The following is a 21686-nucleotide window of genomic DNA, read 5'->3' on the forward strand; positions in this document are numbered from 1 at the left end:
TTCTAGGTCTAGACATCACATGTAAGCATGACCAAGTCAGGAAGAAGAGGGAGGTTTCTTTCTGTGTACTTCTTTTTATTAGGCAGGAACACCCTTTCTTTCAGCATAATTCTACTCAAGTTCCATTGGCCAGGCATGGGTCACATGTGCATGCCAAACCAATCCCTAGCCACCGGAATAGACAGTAGAGTTGCAGATGCCTCTAAGGTCTAGATACTTTGTCCCTACAGAGCAGCTGGGCAGGGCTTGGAATGGGTAGATCAACTTCATCCAATTACCCCAGTGAATACACCTTGTAAATATCTTTTTTTTTTCTATTTGTGACACAAAAAAAATTAGGAGATTGGTCTTACAAGAATCTTGATTTACTCCAGGGGCTGAACCTGTATCATCTTTCTTGAATACGTGGGAGGGTTAGCATGTAATCAGAATTAGAGTTTTGCCTTCAAGGAAGAATGGAAGAAGGATTCCAGTTAGGTGGAAGGCCCATAGCGTCTGCAGTACCAAGGTTCGGGAAATTTAAGGGCCCAACTTAAAACCAAGACTAAAGCCAAGACCACCACCCAGGTTTTTGGATGCTTGACCCATAGCTAACTTTTTAGCCAACACTGCCTCTCATAGAATTGTATAATATTAAGAGGTGGAAGAGATCTAAGGGATCATCATGTCTGACTTTTCACTCTATGTAGAAATCCCTTCTTTGGTGTCCCTCAAGTTGGCCCACCAGCCTTGGCTTGGACGTTCAGTAGTGGAGCTCTCAGTACCCAAAATGTACTATTCCACTGATAAAACACTCTTGTTAGAACATTCTTCCTTGTATAATAAGTTAAGTGGGACTTTTCCACCAGAAAGGATAATATCAGTCCCAGATGCTGGATATGCCACATTCAGAAAAAAAAGCCACTAAGAATTGGCCAGATTCCTCTTTTCAGGATTTTCCAAGAATGACAAACCAGCCCTACCACAGTCAACCTCCAACATCCCCACTCTCAGATCCTTTAAGGAAATACCTGGGGGAAGGGGTGAGTGAATAGGGGCTTCTTATACTATTTATAATAGGGGCCACTCCCCCTCTCCCAGAAGCCACCTAAAGTGGATTTGAAGATGAGGGCCACTCACAATATGGATGGCCAGGCACTTCACTCCCTGCCTTCTAAGTTGGGGGCCCATAGGCTCACTCCACTGCTGGTTCCCTCCAAGATAGCTTATTGTGTGTACCCTGGAGTTTAGGAGCATTCATGAGCATAGAGACTGAAACCTGCTTCTCATTGTAACCTGAAGGAGGGAGACTTTTGGGAATAGCCTGGGGTGAGTAGAGTCTGTGATACTATATGCCCAGAAAGGGGACAAGATGTCTCCACTGTATCAGCTAGCTGTTGTGAGTAACAAACTGTCCATGACTTAGTGGTTTAAACAACAAGCATTTATTGTTGCTCAATAGTCTGCAAGTCAGTTGGACAGTTCTGGTCTGGGCCTGGCTAGGCTGATCTTGGCTGAGCTCACTCATAAGTATACACTCACCCTGTGGGTCAGTTGGGAATAACTGGTCTAGGATGTCTACACTTGGAATGGCTCACTTCTCTATGGTCCCTACTTCCCAAGCAGGCTGGCCTGGTGGTGGCAGGGCTCTGAGAGAGTCAAAGTGTGCAGAACTGCAGCACCTCTTGGGGTGTAAGCTCAGAACTGGGACACTGTCACTTCTTTCACATTCTGTTTCCACAAAGCACAGTTGAGAGGAGATTGGGGAGAAGATGAAATCGCTTTCATGATAATACCCCACCAAGCTGACACTACTAAGTAGAGCATTTTCACTTGTATTATATGGAAATTAGCCTCCTTTAATCTTCGGTCTGATAGTGAGACCTGATTTTTCCCTGCTAAAACAACACTAACACCACTGCTTCCTCTCACCACATGGCAGGTCTCCAGATATCCACATATTCACAGCTATCCTGTCTCCTTTTTCTTTTCCAGTCTCCAGACCCTCCAGTTGTTTCTCTAATGGTATGGTTGGTAGCAGTCAAGGTCACTGTACTTGAGATACAATATGGATTGTCACTTTTTTTCTTAAAACATGGCATTCATAACTGCATGTTATTGCAGACTTATTTTGATGAACTTGTAGCAGCGGGACTGTTTTGTTTTATTTTATTTTTGCTTTAATCTGAACTCTGTGATTTTATTTATGTGCCCAAATGTAGCATTTGGAAGAGCTGAATCACACAGTTGGTTTATGTTCATGGATGGTCTGGTAAATTCTCCCAGTTCTTTCTTCATACTGAGAGCAAACTAAATCAAGATTTACCCATCCTGTACCTGCACAGTATGTTTTTAAATATATAAAGGTAGGGCTTGATATTTTTTCTTGTTATATTTCCTTTTCTTGGATTCAAGCCCAGGATATCAGCCTGTCAAGATAATTTTGAATCATGATTCTCTTGTCTTCCCAGTTTTGTCCCAGCTATAAGTTTATGTCTTCATGCAGTAGCTGACCAGAAAGTGAGACCAGGACAGCCCCAAAGCCACAGCCCTGCGCACTCCCTGACAGTTGCCCTTTAGCCTGAAAGGAAGTAGTGAAGCGTGTGAGTACAGATGGCCTATCCAGTTGCAAATCCATCTGCACTGCAGTCGTATTAGCATATGCATTTCCTCTGACCTGTCCACAAGGACATCGTGAGAGGGCTTTTTTTGTTTGTTTTATTGGGTTTTTTTTTCTGGAGGCCTTACTGAAAACCACACATGATGTCTATAATAGCCACTCACTTATGATATGTTTTCTTTGTACATTAGTGAAATGTTAAAGCATATAGACAGAAATAAAAAATATTGTAACAAACACCCATGCCCCTACTCACCTGCTTCATCAAATATTCACATGACATGTTTGCTTCAGAATTATCTTTTTTTCTCTTTAAGAAATAAAATGTTGCTAGTACAGTTGGGGCACCCTGTGAGCCTTCCTTGTCATGATTTCAGAGTTTATCATTCTCATGCATGATTTGTAACTTAACTACATATGCACTGTCTCCATGAATATTATATATTGGTTTTGTAGGCCTTTTAACTTTATCATACTGCAAATATCATTATGTAATTTGCATTTTTGGCTCAACATCATATTTCGAGAACTATACATGCTGATGAACATAGTACTAGTTCATTCTTTTTTGTGGCTATTATATTATAGGCAGCAACTTTCTGAAAGGGACAGAGACTAAATGTTTTAGATTCTGCAGGCCATCTACGGTCTGTGTCACATATTCTTCTTTGTTTTTATTTGTTTTTACAACTCTTTAACAATGTACAAAACACTGTTAGCTCTTGGGCTGTACAAAAATAGGATTTAGTTTGCCAACCCCTGTCCTGGTGTATGACTCTAACACTATTTCTCCGTCTCCCTTTGATTTATATGGCTTCCTACGTCTCAGGTCCTTCTTTTATAAAGCAGAAGTGACAATGATTGTCTTTCCTACTTTCTTAGGAGCATGGGAAGATAAGACAGACAACGGATAAGAAAGTGCTTTGAAATTTAAAAAAAAGATTAAAAAAAAAAAAGGCTGTTTTATTCCTTCCCTCTCTTCTCACTTCCCTTTTCTTTCTTTTTCCTCCCTCCTCCTTCCTTTCTGCTGGCCTATTGAATTTCTGTGAAGAAATGTGGGAGCTGAGGAATCTAGGTGGCCAAGACACATAGGAAAACACTATTGGTCATTTGGGGATTGAGGAGGCCTGAGCCCAAAGAGTGTAATAGTATATTCTTGTTGGAGGTTTCTCTACATCTCTGGGCCATCAGTGGCTGGGAAATTCTCGGTAGCCTGTTAGGATAACAGAGCTGTTAGTTTGTTTAAATGTTCTGGGACTAATTAAGGTCTGGGCCAATGGTCTGTTCTGCCACCGAATAGCTGTGTGATCAGTCTAACCTCACAGACCTCTTGTCTTTTCATCTATAAACTGCATCTGTCAGTACAGGTGAAAATTAAACGAAATAAGCTAAAAGTGTTGGTATATGGTGCAAGCCCTTGGTGAAATGCTCATTTGAGGTTAATTTACTATACTTTTACTCATGGAGGTTAATTACTATAATTTACTGTATTGTTTACTTATGGACAGTCCCCTTTTGGGGTCACTTCACTAGATAGCAAGTCCACAAGGAGCATGTGCCTGCTTTTTTCTTTTTTGTATAGTATGGGTAACTTTAATGGATTTTTATGAAATTTGTAACCTTACGAAAGGTGAGTAAAGTGAGCTTGAATTAGATGTTTCAACACCTTCTCTGGTCTTGATGCAGAGCAGTGATGAATTTATTTTTCTTTGTGGGAAGGTTTTGCTAATAATGTAATTTCTTTAACGGCTAGATGTCTATTCAGGTTTTTAATCTTATCTGGTGTCACTTTTGGTAAAGTGTATTTTTCTAGCAATCTGTCCATTTCACCGAAGTTACTGAATTTATTGGCAACTGTTGTTATTCTCTTAGACAATTTAATGTTTGTAAGACTGTAATGATATTCCTTCACTTCTGATGTTGGTAATTCATTTTCTGTCTTTTGTTTCTTGATCAGTTGCTCGGAGTTTATCAATTTTGTTGATCTTTTCAAAGAACCAACTTTTGTATGTCTACCTTTAAAACTATCCCAAAATAGGAACTTTAATTTGAGAAAAATATGCATAAATAATAGCATCCCTCATACATTACTACAAATACCTTTTTTAAATACCTTAAACACATGGTTAATAGTACGTAGTCTGGTGACAGGCATGCAGACATAGTAAAGACTTTTTTAAAAAGTTGAACTGAATTCACATTTTTATTTCTCAGGTGTGACATACTCAATCCTTCTACATCCTCTGTAATCAAAGATCTCCTTACCCTTAGGTTGGCTAAGGGCTGGAGGTCTGCAGATGGGCAAGGGGAAAATGGGGAAAGGGTCCAGCTGGCTCATGCAGCTATATTATGATATGGATAATCGTCATTGGTGTTGCTGGCCTTCCCTTATTAAGGCTGATTCTGCAGTTTTTCCTCATATAGGAGCCTGAGAAGGAAGATTTAGATAGCCAGTCTTTGTATTTCCAGAGATAAGTAGTTTTTAATGCTTGCTTCAGATTAAAAGCTATTTCTGTATTTCTGATTGTGCCTCAAGAGACCAAAAAGTAATTTGGACTCTGTGGATAGAATGCAATTGAATTTTCTCTAGGGAAGATAATATTACACATAAATTCAAAGCATCTTATAACAAAGTTTTTACAATGGCATATGTTCACTATGTTTAGGAAAAAGTAAGACAGTAAATTCATGACTTTAGAACTTCTGAGAATTGGCTACCCAAGGACATGCAGTTGTTATCATCTGCTTCTGTAAACATTTTCTGAGTTCTTTTATAGGTGGACCAGGATCCAAATGTCAGGGTTAATTAAAGGAAGTGCGCGTGTGCATGTGTGTGTGTTTCTGTGTGTAAAGTGATTGCTGTCTAGAAAGAATCTAGAAAACTTGCTTAGTCTTTTATTTCAAAGTTTTCTTATTCATTTCTAAACCTTTTAGAAGTGCATTTGAAGAATTTTAGTTAATGCTTAGTAAAAAGGATGATAATACACTGAGCAGAGAGTGGGTTAACCGATTTCTTCTCTTTCAAAGTAAGAATGACTGGCAGAACAAATGTGTCAAATGTGCCATGAAACTCAGTTAAATAGTCCAAAGGGAATGGAGTCTCCTGGGCATTTGATTTTCTGGTAAACATGGGCCATCCAGAAATATATTTTTCTTGTATATTTTTCAGCCTTATATTTATTATCTTTATGCCTTTCTTTGGAGAAGATCCCATAAGTATTAGAAACATTCTTCAAGGATTAAGGTGCACCATTTGAAAAATGTTTGTAGCATATGGTTTGATAAATGAAAAACCTGTGTAACACTGGCTTGAATACAGTGTTTTTTAAAAATTTAATAATAAATTCTTGTTATCAGTTAACTTATACAACAAGTACTTATTAAATACCCACTATGTGCCAGGCCCTGTACTTGGTGCCAGGCATCAGTGAATAAAACAAAATCTCTGTTTTTATTAAGATTGTATTCTGTTCTTTTCAGGATATGAATTTGACATATTTCTCTTTTCCCTAAAAGTAGAGCATTAGTTAATGGGAAATTTGGTTAAATATGGGCTAATTGAAGTTTGTGGTTATTTTAAATTTTAGTTACTAAAAATTTTACTTGCATTATGGCCAAACTCTTGAAATTGTACACATTAAATATGTGCAGTTATTTGTGTAAAAATCATACCTCAATAAAGCAGTAAAAATTTCACTGTAGTTTGTTTTCTTCTTACCCTAAGGTTGATTTAGGTGTATTGTATTGACTGCTGCAGTACGAAAGTTTCTCAAACCTCTGCTCCATGTGAGATGTCTGGATTTGGACCCTACACTGCTCTCATCTCCCTACACCCAGATGAATTTATTTGACTATTGCAAATCCAAAAAAGAAGTGAGATATATATTTATATATATATATATAAATAAATTATATATATATCATATATATACACACACACATACATATATATATTTGATTTTTTAATATTAAATATAAAATATATTTAATATTTTTCTGCACCGAAGGGCATATTCAGCCATACTCAGTGTAGTAGACACAGCTGCGGTAGCAATCTAAAGAATGGTCTATATGAAGGTGTAATGGTGAATGTCAATGTGTAAGACAATATGAAGCGTGCAAGACTTGAGGGTGAGTTCACATCCATTCCTCCTAAACTGAACTTACCGCCAAACGCACTAGGGAAAAATGCTTCTGTATACCACCACTTTTCATTCAGGCTTGGCTTTTGCCTGGGTATAGGCTCCAACTTTGTTTTCTGGAGTCTGGGGCCACAAGCTAGTGGAAGTTACCTAATGCTACTCATGGGAAGACACACACCCCTCCCCACCCCCCATGTAAGTGGGTTGTCAAGGCTGTACTTGGGTTCATTGGAGCATGGCAGTGCCACTTATGTAGCTTCTCAGATTTCCTTCTAGAGCCTATGTTTGAAAAATCCAGCACAGGACCTTCTGATTCCTCACTCGTATCTCTGTAAAGTAGGTAGGTCTGGGTGGTGCAGCTTAGAGTCAGGCACGTTGAACAGGTACAGTCATATTCAGGAGAGCGGAGGTCTTCTTTACAAGATCCAAGCCATTTATTTATCCACTTTGAAAATTATTTATTTCGTACATATTTCTAAAAGATTTTCATGTTGCTTATAGCCATAAACACATATAAAACAAGACTATTAAATAAGAACAGAATAAAGCATTTGAAAAGAGGGAATGGAAGATAGATTTGGGGGAAAATTATACTGAGAATTATTGTGGGAGTTGAAAAGACTAGTGGAGGTAAGGATGTGTGTGCACATATTTGTGAAGTCTGTGGTTCAGGTGTTGGCGAAGGCAGGAAATGCAAGAGATTATTTCAGTTGTGGCTAGTCAAGTGGCCATGCCTGATTATTTACAAAGGTCACTGTACATGAGTAACTGTGTTCTAAGAAGGTTTGCTCTGCCTTGCCATAGATGAGAATCTGTAGCAGAACTTTCATCTTGGGGGTTTTGAGTGGTCCTGCTACTGTTTTGGTGTTAACCTGATAGGGGGCCACCGCACATGGCTCAAGGACTGGCTTCCTTTGTCTGGCTCTGGAGGGCAAGGGTTTCCTTTTCCGTAGCTCAGCTCATCGATGCCTCTTCTCTCTGCCTGAGGCAGGATGATAAGGAAGTTGGCAGGGCAGATAGAGGAGCCTGCCCCTCTTCTTTCTGATCATTGCTTGTGCCTTGGGAGGCAATTCTCAGAAACCAGCTTAGTGCAGTGAGGCTTACCCACACCTAGGTGCCTAGACAGCATGATTTCAGGAAGTCTTTATATATAGAATACTCATAGAATAGAAAATAGATAGGAAATTTGGGCTCAATGGAAGTAAGAATTGGATGACTCCCCAAAATACTCAGGGCAGGGGATTCTCCAGACTCCGTGAAGCCCTGGACAGTTTCAAGGGTAGCAGACTCCTGATTCTTGCCTCCGTTGATAAAGGAGATAAAAAATAGAGCTAAGACCACTGCTAGGGAAGTAGACCTCATTATATTTAATATTTATTTAGGCAGAATTGCCTACTGGTTAAGACTAAGACTCTAGAACAAGGCTGCTTAGGTATGAATTCCAGCTCTGCTAGCTGAGTGATTTCTGGGAAGTTATTTAACATCTTTGTGTCTCTATTTTCTCATCTGTATAATGAGGATAATAACAGTATCTACTTTATAGAATTGTTATTAGGATTAAGTGATTAGTACCTGTAAAGTGCTTACAATAGTCCCTGGCATGAGTTAAGAGTACAGAAATTTTTTTGAGCATGAGAGGTGAGCCGGAAGAGATTTTTATCATCCAGTTGCCTTAGGTAAGAAATCAAAATACGTCTGGGAGAAAAACAGCAAAATCATTCAGCATCTCTGGGGATTGTCGGGTAGACAGTAATAATCACATCACATGTGCTGTGAATGATGTGCCATAGTATTTGTTCTGACAATTCTTGGTACTAAACAAGATATAAATATATATTAAAAGGAAAGTCCTCAATTTCTGACTAAACATCTGGTAAACTGGCAGATATTCAAGAGACATTTTGGTAACAGTAAGGTCTTAGTCATGAGAACTTTAAGATGTGTTTTACAGTATTAGGATGTCATTCTGGTTACATCCGTAGAACCAGTTTTGCTATAGTAATTTAAGTAGAGATTCAGACTATGTTTGTTTTCTACATGGCATTTTGCCAGGGTAGGGAAGGAAACTATTCCTGAAACAACTTCATTACAATAATGAAAGAGTAGTCTTTTACCTTCAAAAATTCAATTTAGTAAACATTTATTGAGTTGCCCAATAAGTATAGTAGTAATGCACCTAAATGTTTTTAAATAAACATTTTATTGAGGTGTAAAATGATACAGAAAATTATACTCATCATATGCATGAGGTTTTATGAATTAACACAGAGTAAACACACCCATGTAGCCCTCTGTGCTGCTCAAGAAACGGAAGAGTACCTGCGCGCCCAGAAGCCTCCCTTGTGCCCTTTCTCAGTCACTTTCCCAACCCTTCTTCCCAAAGGGTAACCGCTAAGCAGAAAGCAGACTTCTAACATCACAGATTAATTTTTACTATTTTTAAAAACATTTTATATAAATGGAATCAGAGGTCTAGCTTCTTTCATTCAACATTATATTTATGGGTTATTTTTTAAAATTTTGTATAAATGGAATCAGAGGTCTAGCTTCTTTCATTCAACATTATCTTTATGAGAGTTATCTATGTTGTGGCTTGTAGTTTTGTTCTTTAGCATTGCTGTGTAGTATTCCATTGTGTGAATACACCACAATGAATCGATACATTCTTCTCTTGATTAATATGTAGGTTATTTCCAGATTGAGATTATTAAAAATAATGCTGCTGAAAATCTCCTTGTACATGCCTTTTAGTATACAAATGTATGCAGTTCTGTTACAGCTATACTCGAGCGCAGACTTGCTGGGCGGTAGGGAACTCCTATGTTTAGCTTTAGTAGAAACCACAGAAGTGGTTATACCACTTTATACTCCCACGAGCTGTGTGTAAGAGTTCCAGTAGCCCCACAGCCTTGCCAGCAAGGTTTTACTTTCAGTAATAGAGTGGGTGTGTAGTAGTGTCTCATTTTAGTTTGCATTTGCACTTCCTGGTGACTAATGAGCTTGATTTTCTTCTCAGGTCTTTAGTGACCATTTTGGGGTGTGTGTGTGTGAAGTGACTGTTCGAGTCTTTTTGCTCATTATAAAAATTGAGTTGTATTTATCCCTTTGGTCCCTGTTCAGACCTTCCTGTATCTCCATGCTTCTATTTTCATTGGGTCTGAAATACTACCTTTAGTATTTCCTTTAGAGCAGATCTACTAGTGACAAATACCCTCATTTTTGTTTTGTCATCAGATGTCATTCTTTTGCCTTCATCTTTGTGTATGGAAGTCTAGGTCAGAGGTTATTTTCTTCCCACTTTGACGTCATCATTCTTTGTCTTCCGGCTTCCCTTATCTCTGCTGAGATGCCGACTGTGCTTGTCATTGCTGCTCCTTTGACGTTCATCTGATTTTTGTTTGTTTGTTTCTAACTGCTTTTTAAGGTTTTCACTTTTGACTTTTCAACAGTTTTAACATCATGTGCTTCGTTGTAGTTTTCTTCACATTTATCCTACTTGTGTTTTAGCTCGATACTTTAACAGTTTGGGAGAATTCTTAGACTTTATCACTTTAAATATTGCTTCTGACCCATTCTTCTTCTCTTTTTTTCTTTCTCTCTCCCCAGTAGTTTCACTTTTTCTTAAGTCTCTCATGCTTTTTGTTTCTCCATCTTCTTCTGACTTGCCTTCTGCTTAATAGTAATTATCTTTATAGCTATTTATAATCTGTTAAACCCATCTGTTGATTTCTTAATTGTACTTATTATCTTTTTCAGTTCTAGAATTTTCATTTGTGTTTTTAGAATAGTTTCCAGTCTCTGACAAATTCTCTATTTTGTCAAAATTTCTTGAACATGTTAGTTATGGATATTTTTAAGTCAATGTCAGGTAACTCCAATATCTGTATTTCCTGTGGAAATATTTTAATTCTTGAATTTTGATAATTTTTTTGTTTTTGTTGTTGGCATGCTGTGTTATTTTTAATTAAATGTCAGATATTTGTGTTTTAGAAATAGAGATAATTTGAGGCTCTGGATGAGTTATCCTTCTCCAAGAAGATTTTACTTTTGTTAATGGTAGGTAATTGAATTAGATACAGATCAAATTGATTCAGTCATAACTTGTGAGCGCTCATCTACTTCTGGTCACCCTTACTCCTAGGGTCTAGTCTTTTGAGTTCCCATCAGAAAGCTTTGGGTATATCCAGGACCATTACAGGGCCAGAATGTCGATATTTGCTCCCATGCCCACTGGCTTTGAGAGACTACTGAAAGCTGTGTTCAGTTTCTTAGTCTATTAGTACCCACTGTCATAGGCAAATGTCTCAAGGGGAAAAGCAGCTTCAGAATTTTCTCTTAGAACTTTTGTTCTCTTTAAGATCTTGGCCCCAAAGTACTGACTGCTTTGGTAGATCTCTGATGCCTTTGAACAGATGTTTGTCCAGTTGTTCTTGGCAGAAATATTAGACCAAAACAAGCTAATCTGCCACTGCCAGCATGGCAATCCTATTTTTTGCTATTTAATGTCTTTTTAAAGGGAATTTTAAAAGCATGAGAAGGTAGAATTGTACTTTTTTTTTCATTTTAATGCTCATTTTAAATGCTCATTGACAGCTGTGGATAAGGGTAATATATTCTTCTTAAATTAGTCTATGCAAATCTTGCCTTTGAATCCTGGCAAAGTTTTTGGGATAAATGTGGGAGAATGTGAAGTGTATTATGAGTTTGCTCCATAGTTAAGAATCAAGCCAACTACGAAGATACACAAATGGCCAATAAGCACGTGCAAAGATGCTCAACATCATTAGTCATCAGGGAAATGCAAATCAAAATCACAGTGGTATACCACTTCATACCCACTAGGATGGCTAGAATCAAAAAGGTAATAATAATAATAATTCAAGTTAACAATAATAACAAAGACTGGTGAGGATGTGGAAAAATTGGAACCCTCATACACTGCTGGTGGAAATGTAAAATGGTACAGTCGCTTTGGAATTCAGTCTGACAGTTCCTCAAACAATTAAACATAAAGTTATCATATGACCCAGCAAATCTGCTCCTGTAGACCCAAGAGAAATGAAAACATATCCATACACAGATGTTTGTAACAGCACTATTCACATTAGCTAGAAGGTGGAAACAACCCAAATTTTCATCAGCTGATGAATGGATAAACAAAATGTAGTAAATGGGATACTATTTGACCATGAAATGGAATGAAGGACTGATGCATGCTACGCTATAGATGAGTGTTGAAAACGTTATGCTAAGTGAAAGAAACTAGCCACAAAAGACCATGTATTATACGAGTTCATTCATATGAAAGTCCAGAATAGGGAAATCTATAGAGACAGAAAGTAATTAGTGGTTGCTTAGGGCTGAGTGGGGGAGGGGGTTGGAGGAATGAGAGTTAAAGGGTATAGGGTTTCTTTTTGAAGTGATAAAAATGTACTGAAATTGACTGTAGTTTTGGTTACACATATCTGTGAATCTACTTTTAAAGAAACATTGAATTGTACCCATAATAGGAATTGTATGGTATGTGAATTTTATTTCAATAAAGGTGTTACAATAAAGGACCAAAGCAATATTCATAATAGCATTGGGGAGGGAAGGTGGCAGATGTGGGTACAAGCTCATGGTGATGACAATCTCTCTCATTTTCAGTCTCTTCATTAACAGTTTGCTGACCTGTTGCCAGGGCCTGGGGTGGAAATGAAGCCGGATACTGGGTCCTATAATTAGTGGTCAAGAATAACTCAAGCAAGAGTAAGCCATGGAATCTAGCAAGAACAGTGATCTGGATAACTGATCAGGAAGACAACACTGCCGACATAATCTAGGCTTGTCTTAATCCTGGTTGGGCCCCACATCCTGAAGCAGTACTTAGCTTCCTTAGTTACTCCTGTGGTTAGAAAATACTGCACTGTTACTAAATCTCCCGGTTTTGCAGGCCTCTCATGTACCTAAAAGAGATTTTTTTTAAGAGTTTACACTTAAATCTCAAAGACCTTTTCTAATTTGGATCCTACTTCTCTGGAAGTGTTGGAAACAGGTGCAACTGCTTGATTGAGAAAGGCCCATAAAGCAGATGTATGTGCATGGGAAACCCATTACCCCAGAAGTCACCCTCTGTTCCAGGGCTTTGGGAGTTCTCATTGCTCACTTCAATTATGTCTGTTAGAGATTTGGAACTTCAGTTCCTCATCTGGTAGTGAAAAAAGGCAGTTCACAGATTGTGCAATTTTTAATTCATTTCTTCAACACACATATATTAATTACCCACTTCATGCCAGTCACTGTGCTAGGCGCTGGTGATAAAAATCTGCATGAAACAGCAGCTACCTCTAGGAGATTGCACTGAACCGAGGGTACCAAGTGATGAAATGAAGGTTTGTGTAGGTGGCTCTGAGTTCCCAAAAGATTGACGGTTAACTGAGCTTAGAAGAGTCTTGGAAGCATTTAGCACAAGTGAATAAATGTAGTTGAATAAAGGCTGAGAAAAGGCATTATTGATGAGGTAACACTTTGACTGAACCTTGAAGAACAAGTAGGGTTTATGCAGCCAGGCAGAGAGAAGAGGAAGGCTGGTGGCGAAGAAACACATGAGTTCGGACCCTGTGGCAGGAGCCATATGGGAGTTAACAAGTGACAGAGCCAGAAAGGGAGGAAGGCTTTAATGGTCATGCAAATCCTGGAAAATCGTGGTAAAATACAGATTCTGACTCAGTGGGTCTAAGGTGGAGCATTTCTAACAAATCCCGGTCAGTGTCAGTGCTTCTGGTCCATGAGCTACACTGAGTCGCAAGAGCTTAGAGATCTAGTTGAGTGTGATGGGAGAGGAGAGTGAAAAATCCTAGTTAACACGTAACTTTCTGGATAAGATGATCTGGAGTGATGATGTCATGAGCTGCTAGAGGAAAAGTAAAAAGAGATTTTCAAGGAAATATAAATCTTGTTCTGTCTGTGCTTTGTTTTATTTTGAGGCACCTGTATCTAGGAAGAGAAATCTGGTAGGCCCTTGGATAAAATGAAAAAAGTAAAACCATGGTTTCTGAGTGGAAGAGAAAGATGTGACTAAATGTAGTTGAGAAGGGGCTGCAAGAAAAGTGAGAGGATGATTAGGAGAAAACAGCATGATCACTTCTACAGAAAAAGTTTCAAGAAGGTAGGAATGGACATTGTCAAAATGTTGCAGAGAGATCAGGAAGGAGAAAGACCAGAATCCAGACTGCGAGGAATTGAGGACTAGAAATGAGTGTTTTGATGAGAGCTAACTCAAGAGGGTGGACTGAAAAGTGTCAGAGAGTGTGGTAGTAGACAGAAAAGGAGCACAGGGTGAAGGGAGGGGTCCTTCCTTTTTCACTCCCTCACCCTTTTTTTTCCTTCCTTCTTTCCTTCCTCCTTTGCTCCCTTCCTTCCATCCTTCCTTCCTACCTTTTTTTCTTTCTTTCTTCCTTTTGGCATTATTATTATAGAAAATTTCCAGTAAATTTCCATGTACATCACACAGCTTCAACAATTATGTACATTTTTGCCAGTGAAAGGTGGTTTCTTAGATGCAGCTGACTTAGATGTATTCATACACTGAGGAAAAAGAGCCAAGACAGAGGGAGCAGTTAAAAATTTAGGAGAGAAGGATGATAATTGACAGAGCAAGATTTTTGAGAAGTGGCAAATGATGGAGTGTAATACAGGTAGAAATCTGGGCTCCAGATAGTAAGAAAAACACTGTCCACTGAGGTAAGTGAAAAAGAGGCAGAAATCATTGGCCCTCAGAATCTGGTTGAAATTTCAGTTTCTAGAATCTTACTGTGCCAAGTTCTCCAGTTTCCCTCTGCCACTGCACTCCACATCCACGCAGACTGCCTCAGTTGCTCCCTTGGAGTCATTCACGAATTTTTTTGAAGAATCGATTCCACCCAAGCATTTCACGAGTTCACTTGTTCTGCTGAAGATCCAGTGTCTATGGAGAATAGTCACATTACAGAGAACAACCATTTACCATTCTCCGTCTTGGGAGCAGCCTCTCTTTCTCTCCAAAGCCACAGAAGCCGCTCGCCTTGTCCTGCAGACAGAATTCCTCTCCCGAGGAATAAAATGTTCTCCATCACTTAACACAAAGATTAAGTTTTTGGTCTCAAGTCAGGAAATGAGCAAAGTCATCCCTAATAACAATTAATTTCTCTGTGAAAAAGGATGAGGATTCATTTGGAAGGAGCTCATTTGGCTGGACTGAAGAGGGAAGAAGATTTTAAGTGTGGCAAGGGTGTGGAATATTGCCAAAGCCTTCTTTTTAGCTTTACCTAAAGTGATGTCTTGACTTCTAATAAAAGATAAAAACAGCAAAATGCCTCCTGACCCCCACCTCTGCCCTGCAGACACTCATAGAAAGTGAGAATAGGGTTATTAGGGGATGTTAGACTTCTATGAAGTGCCACTGAAATGGGTGGGACTGCCAATAATCCCCTTTTGTGTTGACTGCGGGAAGAGAAGGTTGGGAAATGATGTTAGAAACTTTTCTCCATTTAAGTCTGAATAAGTAGACATTTGCATGAGCATTATCCTGGCCTTTCATTAGATAACAGCTTAATTCTAGAGGTAGAAATGTACACTCCAAGTATTTTATAAAGTTTCTTGTCTTGGGAGCAAGTATATCTCTCTTCCTGGCCCCCTTTCTGCTGGTGACATTTTGCAGGGAGTACCCAACGGTCGGAATGATGATTGAAGTCAGTGATTTCAAGATAATTTCTTTGCATTCTCTAAGGCTTTAGCAGTTGATTGCTGTTCAGCACCAACTGGGTAAAAATTGGCTAATTCTCTTGATAGAGAAAAAGATTTAATTGGGAAATAATTGACCTAAAAAGAGAAAAATGGATAGATGCTTAAAAAATTGTTTGGATCATTGCATTGTTAAAAGTAATAAGTAATTTGGAGTTAAAGTACCATAAACATAACAATATAAATACTGTATGTGTATGAATACGTAATTTACTTTATAATTATTTATGCTTAGCTCATTTTCTGCATTTGAAGTATTTTTCTTATAGTGGAAAAAAAACATAAGGACTAAAAGAAAAGAATCCAATACTAGATCCTTAAAGTCTGTAGAAATTTGTAACTACACATATAAAAGTATATCAGCAATATGAATTAGCCTCTCAGGAAAAGTAACTCAGTCCAACTACTTCCCAGTCTACTCCTGTGATAGTATTTTTCTTTTAAATTTGATTAGTAGATGACAGTTTTTCCAGTGAATAATACCGATAATTTAAATCCGTGCTAAAAGACTGAGCAAAGTTGATGCTCTGAGTAAAACTGAGCTTCTCCCAGGCAAATAATACCAAAGCTTGAGAGTTTTTATGCCCACCAGGTATAGATGTTTCCCATGGACTCAGAACTTAAATAAGAAAAAAAAAAAACACCTTGATTCCCATGTATTTTAAATTATACATCTAAGTAAAGACAATTATGTTATATGGCCATTGTATTTTAAGAGGCAGGCATGGGAGGTATTACCATCTGGATTTTATGGATGAGAGAGCAGAACCCAGAGAGATTGCCATTTCCCCAGGGTAGACTGGAAAAACAAGAGTAAAACCAGAGCTAGATTTTCAGTTCCTAACTCCAAGCCCTGCCTCCCGACCCTCCTTGCTCCAACATCTGGAGGTGGCAGCAGCCTGTAGTAAGTGATTATAGTTCAGTTTTGACCACACAGTCTGTGCTCATGGGTTGGCAGTACATTTTTTAGATAATAGAACTCAGCCACCAGAGTTAATGCTGTCAAGCGTAGTACCATGATGCTCCATTTAAATGAGCCACATCTTGTCCCCTACGCTGCTGCTTTGTATAAACTGGGCCAACCTATTAGCCATATGTCATTTTAAAGAATAAACAGCTAGAGTTGAGACTTCTTGAAACATTAAGGCCTTTTAGCCCAAGACAGATTGATTCTTAGTAACAAGTGAGGGTCTTATTTCTTCAGCAGTCTCCAGAATTTAAGAATATAACTGAAGAGTAAAGAAAAGTGAGCAATCTGTCATCAGTGTATACATTTAAAAGGTTTTGCAGATAGAGAGAAATTCATGAGCAATTAATTCTTGAGTGCTGTCTGTGTTTCTCGTCCTGGTATATGTTGAGGGTATCAAGAAGACATAGATGTGGTCACTCTTGACCCCTCAGGAGCTTATAAGCTAATTGAGGAAACAAAATACACCAGGCAAAGGACTCTACATATTCAGACAGAGCAAGATATGGTCAGATAGGTGTTTCAGTTTGGGTTGACCCCAAAGCAGACTCTGAGACAAGGATTTGAGTGCATGTCTTTTTGGAGGAAGGTGTAAAAAGCGTGGGAGAAGGGAAGTGAGACAAGGAAGGGAAGGCAGCCAGTAAAAGGAGAGTTATTTGACAGCGGTCACCATAGGTGACCAGAAAGTAATCCTTCAAGGAAACACTGGTAAATGGCCTAGAACACACACCTCAGAGTTATTCTTCCCAAAGAGGAGGGGAACTCAGGTCATTACATTGCAGCTCTTCTCAGGGCTAGACTTGGAATGCGGAAGGGCTCTCCCAGGGTATTAATTCCTCCAAGCTTCAGCCGGCCAAGCACCTGGGCAGAGCATGCTTCTGGCACCATGTGCAGAGACCGACAGCTGGAAGTCAGCCTGCATGCAGAAAACAGAGGAGTCCCAGGAATATGGGGAGGGAGGGGGCTGACAGCAGCTGCCACGGTAGGTTTCTCGGTGGAGGTGAGACATGAGGGTCCTCTTTCTCTTCTCTTCTCAGGTCTATTCATGGTCCTCTCCCTCTTGTCCATTGTGTACGGAGCCTTGCGCTGCAACATCCTAGCCATCAAGATCAAATATGATGAATATGATGTCAAAGTGAAGCCTCTGGCCTATGTCTGTATCTTCCTCTGGAGGAGCTTTGAGATTGCCACTCGTGTCATCGTCCTGGTCCTCTTCACCTCCGTCCTGAAGGCCTGGGTGGTGATAGACATACTCATCAACTTCCTCAGCTTCTTCTGCTACCCCTGGATCCTCTTCTGGTGCAGTGGCTCCCCTTTCCCCGAGAACATCGAGAAGGCCCTCAGTCGGGTGGGCACCACCATCGTGCTGGGCTTCCTCACCTTACTCTATGCCGGGATCAACATGTTCTGCTGGTCAGCTGTGCAGCTGAAAATCAACAACCCTGACCTCATCAGCAAGTCCCAGAACTGGTACCAGCTGCTGGCATACTACATGCTGAGATTCATTGAGAACGCCTTCCTCCTCCTCATGTGGTATCTTTACAAGACTGACATCTACATGTATGTGTGCGCGCCTCTGTTGATCCTGCAGTTGCTCATCGGGTACTGCACGGCCATTCTCTTCATGATGGTGTTCTATCAGTTCTTCCACCCTTGCAAAAAGCTCTTTTCGTCTAGCGTGTCTGAAAGCTTTCAGGAGTGGCTGAAGTGTGCTTGCTGTGACTGCAGGCGGCAGAAATCCTGTGAGTCTGTCGAAAAGACAGATCTGAGGTTTCCCGCAGACAGAGAGGAAACACCTTCTAGCAGTAAAATAAGTTCCATGCCCAGCCAGATCTTGAACACCGATGAGCTCTGTTCTGCGTAATGGGACCCAAGTCTCTTGGGGCACAGACATATTGTTTTCTGGGTTGTTACCCTGTTCTTCATACATGTGATGGGCCCTGCGCAGTTAACAAAGCAGGAAGTTAGCTCTCAACTCCTTGTGAGTTGCTCCCCTTTAGAGAGCTCTTGGGCAGGCATGTGGGAACCATGGAGAGAAGCCAGGGAAAGCCCTGAGTGTTGGACGGGCAGCCTAAGGCACCACCATTCACAGTTGACCATGTTCTCCCAGGCGTTACTGGCTTTTTCACTGACACAGTACCATGATATCTGAGTTGAGCTGGTTAGATCCATCGGGTAGAATGAGGGCAGGGGCTTTCTTGTTTCCTAGTTTTCTGGACTGCTGGTCTAGGTAGCCTAATGTTTTATTATCCCTGAGCATAGTTTTCACCCAAGAGCTGTCTGATGACTAGAGATGGTTACTGGGGTTTTGCCACCAGCCAGATCATTCCTGTCAGAGTTTTCAGAGAGAGCTGTTAAAGTTTGGTTTTTGAATAGACAGATGATCCATTTTCATCCCATTAGGGCTCTTTCTACATAACCAACTGTCACAGCCTTGGCCTGCTATCTCTAATTGATTCAAAAGTCTGGACTTAGAGACTTCATTCTCAACGATCCATGGTTGCAAAATTGGATTCTAAATTAGCTTGTGGAAGTCCTCGAATTTTAGGAAAGTTGTATTCCTTCAGTATGTTGAAGAACTTCTGGATCAAGAGGGTTGTTAAAACAGCATGATTTAGGCATTTGTAAGCTGAATTCTTACCTTCTTGTGGTGGTTGAAGATATGAATCTGCTAGAAGGTAGGCTTAAACCTCTTCAAGTTTCAGTCCTGACAGTTCTGAGAGATTTCTAGGAGAATTAACTTGGATTTGCCTTCTTAAGATAGAAGAAAATAAAACTAATAGTCTTTACTCCACCTCTTCCTTGCCTGTCAGGACAGTTTTAGAGAAGAGTTACTTTGGTTAACTTAAGTTTTTCTAGAAAGCTCCACAGAAATTTCTCACCTAGCACAGGTATATAGGGCATTTTAATTTTCATTATTTGAAGGAAAAGGGTTTCCCCCTTCAGTTAGATACTGACTTCCAGAAACTTTTAAATTTTAGAAAGAGATGCCACAACCAGAAGATTTTTATCTTTAACTGAATGCATTTTAATTTGGCATGATTATGAGTTAATTTGAACAAGATCTCCAATTTTCTCCTAGAATCTCTTATCTTCAGTATAATTTCTCCTTTAATCTGAAACCCTATTTCTTTCATGAAAAAATTGTGTAGCATATCCTCAGTTGTTTTGGAAAAATGCCTGGATCTGGTACCATTATTTCTACCATAAAAACCTTGATAATGAAGTACCTGGGAGCAGGTGACCTGTCATTGATGAGGCTGGACACTGCAGGTGGATCAGGGTTGACAGTCTTAGGACCCCTAAGGGTTGAACTTTCTGACCAATCCCGTTTCTAACTGTCAGGGTTAAAATGGTGAGTTTGAGCAGAAGTTGTGGTCAGAATTAGATAGGGACGGAGAGACTGCTACTTCCCCCGCCGTGGTTTAGAAGCCCGTCTCAAGAACCATTACAAAATCTGAGCCTTCAAATACATTTAAGATCATTTTAATGTAGAATATAGGTACACATCTTGAATGGCCCCAAACCAGACTAATACTGATGGCCTGTCTGACTCCCAAAGCCCAATTATAATTATAATATAAGCCACATTTATAAGGATAAAGAGGTTTGGTAACTAAACTGGGCATTTTGTCGCCTTTAACTCTTGATATGCAGAGACCCCCACTTTGGGGCCATATATGTCCGGTAACTTTGGGGGACAGAAAGCACTGCTCCTTTTCTTCATGGTGAAAATTTAAGTCATAGTGAACTGAGAACTTTTGTTTTAAAATTATTTATATTATACCTCTGAAATGGCAAAATTATACTTCAGACTGCAGAACTAGCTTGCCATAAAGGCAAACAAACCAGCAAATTTCCTCATATCTTGAGAGCTGAAGCATGTTTTTCAGTTATAATTCCAATTTTTAAAACTCTCAGTGCTTTGTCTAATTAATTACATGTCATAACTTGTCATGTCAGATACTCCAACTGAATCACTATCATTTGGTTGGATGGAGGCAAAGTATTTCCTTGAAATATATTGAAATAAGATCATCAAATATGTTTAGACTTTCTCCATTACTGGAGACAGGACAGTATAGAGGTCAGCAACTCCCTGTCCAACCCTACAAGTTACTTAATTGCTCTGTGCCTCAGTTTCTTCCACCAAATTTGCATGATATACTTGCCCGGCCTACCTCACAAAGTTGTCAGGAAGATCACATTAAATAATAGGTGTGAAAATGGTTTGAGAATATTTTTAAAGTGCCATGCATGTTTAAGGAATTGTTATTATAGTTATTCAAGCCCATAAACAGGTTATTGTTCTATTTTTACTGTTAGAAAAGAAACAAGTAGCATCATTCACATGAGTGTCTTGAGTGAATACGTCGGCCTTTGGTCTTAAGGAAGGGCAAGCGTAAATGGTCTTTACTCTCAGAGAGAACTCAGCAGCCGCCCTTTCTCTTACCATCAGTTGCTTATAAAAATTAGCACCCAAACATGTTACTTGGAGGAAAAAGACCCACTGGAATCTGAGAAATTGCTTTTGATAGCAAATGAGTTTATCATTTTTGTATCTGTCATCGTTCATAAAGGACATAGCATCTTTTGTTAATTTTGGCTTACAGTTTGAATGCCTGATCTTGCTAGACTTTAACTGAATGTGGGTATAATCTTTTCAGCCTTGTAAATGGGAAAATAAAAATTAAAATTGGTTGTCAAATACAGCATTTCCTTGGAAACCACGTTAGAACATGAGTGCTGTGATTATGAGTGTGTGTGTCAGTACTTCTCAGCCAGCACATTGTGGATGTGAGCTTCTGCAGGCTGCTTCTCTGCAGCCATTCACTCTAATAAATATTGTGTATGTTTCTTCATATAATAAATTAATTTTTCGTTTTCTCCTTTTTCATTCCTTATACAGTCCTTTCCTGACTTTTTGACTTCAGGGACTATTTTAGAAACAATTTTGAGGAGGGAGGGTATAGCTCAGTGGTAGAGTGCACACTTAGCATGCATGAGGTTCTGGGTTCAATCCCTAGTATTGCCATAAAAAAAAAGAAACAAATTTGAAAATGATTTTGTTGTGATTAATTATGATTTTGTAACTTCCCCTGGAAATTTTGTCTGTAGGATGAGAAATTTGAGAGTGCTGGTATTCTGCTTTGCAAGACACCAACAGTCCATGGAGTCTCCTCTGATTGTTTTATTAGCATTTACTCCATGTAAA

At 39.3% G+C, this 21686-nt stretch overlaps 1 protein-coding gene across 1 annotated transcript in view; it reads left to right on the plus strand.

Moving 5' to 3' along the window:
- The window catches only part of XK (X-linked Kx blood group antigen, Kell and VPS13A binding protein), a 45864-nt gene extending 24489 nt beyond the window's left edge, over nucleotides 1–21375 (plus strand). The window contains exon 3 of the mRNA XM_074359669.1: nucleotides 17509–21375. Coding sequence (XP_074215770.1) covers nucleotides 17509–18335 — 827 coding nt within the window. The 3' untranslated portion in view covers nucleotides 18336–21375. The remainder of the gene's footprint in view (nucleotides 1–17508) is intronic.
- Nucleotides 21376–21686: the final 311 nt, after the last annotated feature.

The sequence above is a fragment of the Camelus bactrianus genome, chromosome X, assembly GCF_048773025.1.
Source record: "Camelus bactrianus isolate YW-2024 breed Bactrian camel chromosome X, ASM4877302v1, whole genome shotgun sequence".
In the NCBI taxonomy this organism is placed as follows: Eukaryota; Metazoa; Chordata; class Mammalia; order Artiodactyla; family Camelidae; genus Camelus; species Camelus bactrianus.